We start from the raw sequence: 9,903 nt of genomic DNA, 5'->3' as shown, positions 1-9,903 counted from the left end.
ACAAGAATAATACTAATCCCATATGGCCTCAAACCTTTGAGTATAAATAAAACTCCTTTTATTTATCACCATATCGATTACTCATTATTTGTCGCTTCGGGTAATCAACTTCTTACTTGAATTATTACACTTGTCCCATGCTCCTAGCATGCACACAATGTTTACCTATGGTTCTTACTTTGTGAAATAGATCAAATTGAACACATTTCCAATCATTCTCATTTCACAACTCCAAATCCTTTTTCATAAGTGAAAGAATATCAAATTCTTGCTACTTATAGAATATGATAGATTCTAACATTCTATGCAATGATTCTTTCATAATGTCACTGCACCAAGGTCACAAAGACTATTGCCAATGATATTACAAAATCTTCTATCGAAGATTGCTACAAGACAATTCCTTAGATATGATGTCTCTCACTCAAAGTACATTCCTTTTAACATGCTTTTGCATAAAAGTTTCTAATCTAGACATAGATTTTCAATATTCAATTCCCAATATGGACACGCTTCCATATTTTCATATGACAACTCATTCTTAATAGAATCTTATCTATTCGTAATGATGTCGATATGGTCCATCCAATATGGAAATATTTCCATATGACAACTCATTCTTAATATAATCTTTTCTATTCTTAATAATGTCGATATGGTCCATTCAATACCATGCTTCCAACTACTCATAAGCAACCAATCCTCGTCGAACTTTGGATTGTCCTTTGATAGTTGTTTAATTATTTTAGTCAAAACCGATTCTAGTCCCTTTTCCCTCTAAATGCGCTAGACATTTGGAAAATTTTAGAATGATCAAATATTAAAGCATTTTCAATCGACACTATACCCGAAGCGTATGGGACACGATGCATAATGTTTTATTTGCTATGTTCTCAAAATTCGAATTGTGAAGAGGAATTCCGTAATCATAATCAAAATTTTAAGAACACACTATGTACCTTTGACTAAATTTATTAACATTTCTCAACCTAAGCCTTTAGATTTGAAATGAAGCATAATATTCTCTCCCTTAATTATAGCAAAACAACTATTTCATCCTTACAACTTTGCAAGGTATAACTCTTGTTTTCTATAATTAATATTGCCAACTTGCAATATGTGCCTTAATAATCATACAAGCATAACATTTATGCTCCCACTATCATAACACTTATGCTCCCACTAGCTTTGACATGTATTCAGAAACAGCTTAACTTTTAGAAAAACAATACCTATTGAATTTCTTAAGTCCATGTTTCTAATACTTAATGCTTTGATAATCTTTTATCAAGGCCTCTTAAACTAATACACCTTTGCCTTAGATAGATTATATGTGTGTCTAAACAATTAAGACTAATTGCCAAACCTCACAATTCAAATCATGGAAAGGGATACCGTAACCATAATCGAATTCGAGAATGCAATTTTACAATCACTATCTTCTTAAAATCTTTCTTAGTGAAAGCATTTCCACACAATCATTTTCATGAGGGAGGAAATCTTATGACACTTAGATTTAAACGGTGTATGTGTTCCTATCCATGTGAATATTTTAAAACCAAAGTTTACGACAAATTCAAACTCATATGGATGGAACTTTCTTAATCTTTCTTTCTTGCCTTATGGTAGCACAACTGCCCACCATGTCTTCCAAGTAGTTAAGCAGCTCACCCTTTCCTATCAATGTACCTTTCATTGATTAAGGTGCCTTGCCTTTTATGCATTCAAAATGAGAACTCATAGGACTCACATGCATAATTAACTCAATTGGAACAACACATAAACAAAATAATGTCAACACGATAGGTTGTAAACCTCAACTCGTGTGCTAGTGATGATCGATAAGGTTTATTTGATTTGTTCTTGAAACTTTTCAAGACCATTAAGACTCCCACTGACTCCTTGACATATAAGATTCTCTTGTCAATAAGCATTTCTTGACAAACAAATATTCAAGAGTTAGTGTAGTTTTTATCAAAACACTTCATAAATTGTTCCTAGTTGGTCTTTGTCTTATCCAAGACATCACAACTTTCCACATTTAATGAATGTTAAAAAACCTTCTTAATACTTGTCACTTATTGCCACAATCTTAACTTTAAGACTTGTTATTGGAACGAAGTATGATTGACTTTTTGATTTAACCATTTCTTCAATTCTTGATTCCTCTTCTTAGACATACAATTGTACTAAGACTCACTTAGAGGATAAATTGAGATATGGTTCTTAATTATTAAGACCTATCATAAAGCATAAAAGGTATTCTCCCTTCTTCTTAGAATGGAGAAACTTTTATCTTTCTGCCTACTTGATTCTTCTTATTCGTTTTGCTATTGATTTATAATTTTTCAATAAAGTCAGAATTACACATAATCTTATGAGTATAATCATATTTACTAAACTTTTAGTAAACCATGACGAATATCTTGTTACTCTTATGGTGGACTTTGATCAACACACAACTTTGTGTGCTCGATCTCCTAGTCCTTTCACTTAACACTTTGTCAACGAATTAGTCTAATTTCCAAATATGAAATTTCTCATTCATCATGCAACCAAGTTGCGTGATTCCAAATTTCTGTCCAATTGAAACTTGGGCGATGAGAAACTCTCCCTATTTGGTAAATTCTCGACTTTTTCCATAAACACCATAAATAAGAATCATATCCATTTTTTGTAAAAATATTCAAACATCAATTTTCATAACGATTTCATTGCAAGGAAGTAAACAAATAAATAAATAAGTCAAACCAAAATTTATTTTATTTATAAAAGCAGTGGAAAATATTTGTCCTTACAATGCAAAATCCATTGAAAACTATGTATTTCAAAAAGAAAATTTCTAACAACTCTATCATAACTATCTAAGCTCAAAATCTAATCTTCAAGTCCATGTGATCAAGATCCATTTCTTATGATTATATTCATCTTGCTCTTTCACCAAGCTTCCTTTCTTTTCACCGATCCTACAAAAACATTCAAATGCAATCTTATCACATCATGTATTTTGAATCAATGAATAGGAACTTAACGAAGTTAGATAGTGGATTTTACCTGAAGCGTAGTCATCCTCTTTGACTCTCCCATCTTTGGAATTTTCAGGCTCTTGGGGCAGACTTCTATCCAACGCCCTTTCTCTTGGCAGCAAACGCAAGTCGCTTCTCTTAGAACGTCCTCGGAAGCATGGTCGGTTGACTTTCCAAACAAATACGCTCCATTGTTTCGCCAAATCATTTCTGATTCAGCAGCAATGAGCATGTAAGTTAGGTCAATGAGGTTGTTGTCATGATCCATCATATAATACTTTCTTTTGAACTCATTATATGATTCAGGAAGTGACTGCAAAACCCAATTTATAGCCAACTCATTCGGGAATGACACACCCAACATTATCAACCTATCAATGTGTGATTTCATTCCTAGAACATGGGCACACACGGGGTTACCATCTTCATGTTTCATTTCCAATAGAGCTTTAGTGATGTTGAACCTTTCAATTCTTCGATCTTGTGGGTTAGGGAGAACAATTGGAGGAGGTGGAGGAAGTGAAGCATGATATCTTGTTCCTCGATCGAATCGTGGAATACCATCTTCATGTGGAATTCTTGTTCCACGGGATTTGGGAAGACCATAGTTGTCGAACTTTGACATCTACAAAACGGGAGAAAACAAATTCTAGTTAGTTGATCGATTGAGTCCTTAGTAAATCACCCAAATGAGATACTAAGGCTAGGACCCAACACAATACGCTACAACCTAGAAAAGGGATGATGTAATCTAGTTGCAGAATATTTGAAGGTAAGTGAATGACGATTCACTAATTTCCACCATGAAAAACAAAAAGAAATTTAAGTTTTAAATCTATGAAAACTCCTAGATCCTTTGAGATTCATTGAACATTTCAATGGCATGTTTAAATCTCGATATGTCCCTCTTGTTTGTGGCTAGGATGCCGAGGATCACAAAGCGGGTGTGAATAACCATGCAAACATACATGGTGCCCTCACATGTTACAGTCACCTATTCGATGTGCCGGTAAACCATACACGCTCCACCGAACTATGACAAACATTGAGTCACCCTTTGCTACCTTTGCTTAGAACCATTTAGTGTGCCGATAAACCACACACGCTCCACTAACGTCTTCGCAAGGGCACAAAGTGTAATTTCATGGAATTGCATCAATTCACTTTGCCTAAGTAACTAAGATTGAGAATTTGAAAAACATTTAGTTAGTTTTGTACTTCATCATACTTATAATGGAAGGTTTCGTCCTATCCTACCCGTTCGGCTAACGACCCTCCACTAGTCAAGAGTGCGGTGGGTAAGAGTGGATACCCATTCAATCGCCACATTATAGGCAATTTCCTTAAACCCCCCTTATAGATCAGCTTCGTGAATGAGGCCTACTAACGGTAACACTTTTAAAATACTAGGTGGTCAAATTTAATAATTATACATTTAATTCTATTAAATTTTAAACCAAAAACTATTATGGATTTATTAAACCTCTTTTAATTATACACCTTAACTAATTAATAAAACCATAAAGGTGTGAATTGAACTTTTCAAAACATTACTAGGGTTTTAGAATTTAACATTCCTAAATTAAACTTTTTAATTAGCTTTTAAATTCCAAAACTTGAGGGCAAGTTTTGAAACATTTCAAAAACATAAGGGTTTAGAATTTAAATATACATCAAAATTAAACTATTAATCAAAATTTAAATTCCAAAACTTGAGGGCAAGTTTTGAAACCTTTTTCAAAACATTAAGGTTTTAACTATTTAAATTTCAAAACAACAAAACTTTTGGGTTAAAATTTAAACTATAAAACCTAAAGGGGAAAATACGAAACTTTTCATAACAACAAGGATCAAATAACAAATAATCTAAATTAACATTTAATCACATAATTATCCATATTTGATTTATTTAATGATTTCTTGCAAAACAATTTACCAATTTAATCAAAATAATTAATCGATTATCACATAAGGAAATAAATATTTTATTAATTGATAAATATCTTTAATTAGATCAAGAATATACTCATATATATCATAAAATCGGATTTATATTGATCTAATATGATAAGGCAACTGTCCTTAAGCAAAAACAGCAAGAAATCCCGAAGTTTGCTCCATCTGACGACTTGACTCGTCGAGTCAGCATGGACTCGGCGAGTTCAGCTATGGACTCGGCGAGTTCAGCTATGGACTCGGCGAGTCCAGCCCCCAGAAACACAAAAAACGAATTTTTCAAACACATAATGCATCAATACAATAGAAACCAATCTAGGCTCTGATACCACTTATGGGTTTTGGTCATAAGAACATCCTATGTGCTCATACAAACCCTAATGCTTTGATCTAGGTTTCTCTATTGTACATGCAAGTTATCCAAGACTACAAACCCTAGATCTAACATATGATAATCAATATAACATATTATTAGGGTTTAGATCATACCTTGATTGTTATGTAGCAATAACAACCTCAATTCCTCCTTGTATTGACTTTAGAAAGCTTATAGTCACAAATGTCACTCCTCTAATGGTTCACAAACACCATAAGCAAGAGGATGAAGAGGAGAGAGGATGGAGGCTGCCCAAAACGTGTTATAATCCGAGAAGAAGTCTTCCCCACATTTTTGGGTCATAAGGGGTCTTTATATAGTGAGGCTATTAGGGTTATCTAACAAGGAAACAATAATTTGGATGCTCAAGCCCTAAGCAACCCATAAACTCCTTTAGTTAAGGCCTTGGACAATTTCCTTATGGGCTTCCCCAAAGAATTCGTCAACTCCTTAATTTAAGACAATCCATAGCCCAAATTGCAATTATCTTATAATTACAATTCCAATCCCTTAAGTTTAATTAATCCCTTTTAGTCACAAAACTAATTACTAATTAATTCTTGACTAATATTAATTAAACAATATGATTTCTCCTTTAATATATTATTCTCATAATATATAAATAAATCATATTTAATCCTTTCTCTCCATAATTCATCCTATCAAGTTGCTTTGGTGAAGGCAACCCAAAAGGACCATGCACCATCGGGTCAAGTACATACCAAAATAGTTATGGACTTAGACACTAATCCAACAATTCCATCATCGGATGTAAGCAAAAGGAAGGGAAACGCATAAGAGAGTATTTCACACGATTTACAAATACCACGTTAGATGTGTCGGGTCATGAAGAGGGTCTTATAGCAGGTACTTTCACATGGGGACTCCTCCCGGCCCTCTGTCACAAAACCTCATGGGAAAAAAACCACAGACAAGAGCTAAGTTAAAGGAAAGAGTGGAAAGATATTTAAGATAGGAGGAAGGTGAAGTAGCAAAACAAGCATACTTAAACGCCATGGTCATCAAGAATTCTAACCCAACCTACTCTGAAACATCAGGGGTAGGCATGCACTTTGGCGAGGGAAAAGACCACTGGGTCGCTTCAGACCATTCGTTAAGGATGACTGATGGGGTCGTCATCCAGATGTATATGTGGTCGCGGACAAGCAGCAAGAGAGAGTACCAAAAGGACGGTACTGCGAATACCACTAAAGCAAAACACATGACACTACCAACTGTTCAGTCCATAAAAAAGAAATGGAGGAGAAAAAGAACAAGGGAGATCTTGTGGAGATAGCACACAGCCTGTGCGCCAAGTTTGATGCAGAAAACACCAAAGGAGCTCCGAAAGAAGGTACTCGACACAAAGAAATATTCATGATTCAAGCCAAGAGAAGCAGGCACGAGGTAACTGCACATCAGGAGAACCTCACGCCCATGACACATAAACTCACATTCTCAGCACAAGATTTCAAACCCAAAGGTGATAACCCTCTTATAATACGCGCCTCTATTAAAGACGTGGTCATACATAGAGTATATATCGACACAGGTAGCTCCGCAGACATCATCTAAGAGCATTGCTTCCGACTCCATCCAGGAAGGTGGAAGGACGGCCTGAGACCTACAACGAGAAGGTTGGTCGGATTCACGGGACACAGTCTATGGCCGCTAGGCATGATCCACCTCCCTCTTACGCTGACTAGTCATGACAAGCAACGAAGGAAAACAATCATGGTCGATTTCGTTGTAATCCAACATTCAGCAAATCATAATATCATTCTGGGAAGGCCAGCCTTACTCAAATTAGGCGCGATTCCGTCCACAATGCACATGATATTGAAGTTCAACACTAGCGGAGGTCCGGCCAGAATCCTGGCTACACCTCCAAGACAACTACAATGCTTTACGATTATGCATCCAGCCGAGATAACAAGAGAAACCAAAAAAGCATTGGGTGAATAGGCATACGAGAAATAGGTGATCAACAAAGAACACCTTGATCAGACAATCAGCATTGGTCACAACCTTCCAGAACACACCAGGCGGGCACTCGTCAACCTCCTCAGACGATACAAGCACATATTTGCGCGGACTCCCACAGACATGGTAGGTGTAGACCGGAAAATCATCGAACATAAGATCATGATTAAACTGGGTACAAAGGAAGTTAACAGAAAAAGAGGGTCCATGGGGATATCGAAATAGGGTGATCAATGCGTAGGTGACTAAGCTAACAAAGGCAAGGATCCTGAGGGAAGCAATTTTCCCAACTTGGATAGCCAATCCTATCATTGTATGAAAGCATGAAGGATCATGGAGCATGTGCATCGATTTCTCCGACCTTAACAAGGCATGCCCCAAAGATTGCTACCCCCTCTCAAAATTGACCAGAAGGTAGTATCACTACAAGGTTTCAAATTAAATTGTTTTTGGGATGCGTATAAAGGGTATCACCATATCCTGATGAGTATGGACGATGAGGAGAAAACAGCCTTCTACACCGACCATGGCACATTTTGCTATACCAAAATGCCCTTTGGTTAAAAAAACGTGGGGGCAACATACCAATGTCCAATCGACTCCATGTTCTCAAGCCATATTGGGAGGAACATTGAAGTATATGTCGATGATATGGTCATTAAAAGTGAGGATGAGGAAATGATGTTGTACGATATCGAGGAGACTTTCAAAACGTTGGAGAAAGCAAGGATGAAGCTAAACCCGAGCAAGTGTAGGTGTGGAGTGGAAGAAGGCTAGTTCCTAAGATACTATGTTACCAGACAGGGCATCCAACCCAACCCAACAAAAAGTGGACGAGTTCATGGAAATGCCACCCCCAAGTACTCTAAGAGATGCACAAGGCCTGAATGGGAAATTCACGGCGCTCAATTGGTTCATTTCAAAGTCAGCTGAAAAGGCTATGTCGCTATTCAACACATTGAAAGGCTGTATCGAGAAAGGTAATTTATAGTGGACAACGACGGCAGAGGTAGCACTCCAAGGAATCAAGGAAGCTTTGCACAAGCTACCCACGTTAGCTAGCCCCATTCCTGGTGAGATATTGCAGGTATACCTATCGACCTCAGCCATAGCCATATCATTTGTACTAGTTGTGGAGAGAGATAGGGAACAGAAGCCAGTGTACTTCGTGAGCAGAGCGCTACAAGGCCCTAAACTCAATTACCCCACTCTGGAAAAGCTGGTGCCAGCACTGATCTATGATGCGAGACGGTTGAGACGGTATTTTCAAGCCCACCAAATAGAGGTCCTGACAAATTGTTCAATTAAACAAATCTTGCTCAAGCCCGAAACCTCAGGAAGACTCGCAAAATGGGCGATCGAATTGGGTGGACATGATATTAGCTAACGGCCAAGGAAAAGCATCAAAGGGCAAGCACTGGCAGATTTTCTACTTGAAGTCCCAGGGGAAGGAGATGTAATCAAAAAAGGAATCATGGCGGTAAAAGAAATACCAAAGGGAAACAGAAAATCGATGTTGTACAGTGATGGAGCGTCCGACAGGGAGGACTCGGGGGATGGCCTAATCTTAACTAGCCCAGAAGGAGAAGAGATTACATATTCCCTCCGTTTCAACTTCCACACCTCAAATAATGAGGCGGAGTATGAAGCATTGCTCGCTGGCCTACGCTTGGCCAAACAAATGGGGGCAGAGGCCATAGCTGTGATGACAGACTCAAGACTGGCTGCCAACCAGGGTAATGGATGCTTTGAGACAAGAGACAAAAGAATGGAAAGATACGTTAAGGCAGTGCAACAACTTACCAAATCCTTTAAGGAGTTTACCATCAAGCAAATCCCAAGCAGCGAGAACAGGAGAGCAGATACCCTAAGCAAACTGGCGTCGACATGTTTCGATCACCTATCAAAGAAGGTTTTGGTCGAGGTTCTCAAGGAAACGAGCATAGAGGAACGGCAGGTAGGCGCACTCACGACAGCAGGACCCACATGGATGACCCCACTAATAGACTACTTACAGCAAGGCATCCTACCTGATAGTCTTGACGAAGCCAGACAAATACGCATAAAGGCACTTTCATACGCTCTAATTGAGGGGGAGCTATACCGGAAAGGGTTCACGACCCCATGGCTAAGATGCGTGGACAACATTAAAGGGAAGGAGGCATTGTAGGAAGCACAACAGGTCAAGCAAGTGCACATGAGGGTGCACGAGCTCTAACGGGAAAGGTGCTTCGGATGGGGATCTACTGGCCCACCGTGTATCAAGACGCAACAGAGCTGACGAAAGAATGTGGGGAGTGTCAAGCGTTCTCCCCGGTCCAAGCAAATCCCTCAACACCTTTATCTAATATATCCAACCCCTGCCCATTTTATCAATGGGGAATAGACATTGTGGGACCATTCTCAGAACCACCAGGAAGGTTAAAATATATGGTCGTGGCTAGGGACTATTTTACGAAATGGATTGAAGCAGAGTCGTTGGCATGCATAACAGGAAGGCACATGATCAAGTTTGTATGGAAGAATATCATGACTAGGTTTGTCACACCTAAAACGCTGGTA

The 9,903-nt window shown here is 38.0% G+C and overlaps 1 protein-coding gene across 1 annotated transcript; it reads left to right on the top strand.

The window, feature by feature from the left end:
* The first annotated feature begins 8,815 nt into the window (after positions 1-8,815).
* Positions 8,816-9,511, top strand: LOC145030191 (uncharacterized). Its single transcript, XM_078978597.1, has one exon. The coding sequence runs from the start codon at positions 8,816-8,818 to the stop codon at positions 9,509-9,511; it is 696 nt and encodes a 231-aa protein (XP_078834723.1).
* Positions 9,512-9,903: the final 392 nt, after the last annotated feature.

This window comes from Lactuca saligna, chromosome 2 (genome assembly GCF_052625555.1).
Source record: "Lactuca saligna cultivar CGN05327 chromosome 2, ASM5262555v1, whole genome shotgun sequence".
Classification (NCBI taxonomy): domain Eukaryota; kingdom Viridiplantae; phylum Streptophyta; class Magnoliopsida; order Asterales; family Asteraceae; genus Lactuca; species Lactuca saligna.
The sequence above is the reverse complement of the archived record's forward strand: the minus strand, read 5'-3'. Positions and strand labels throughout refer to the sequence as shown.

Coding starts and splice junctions, on each gene's coding strand:
- LOC145030191 (XM_078978597.1), top strand. CDS start 8,816: ATGGCGGTAAAAGAAATACCAAAGGGAAACAGAAAATCGATGTTGTAC.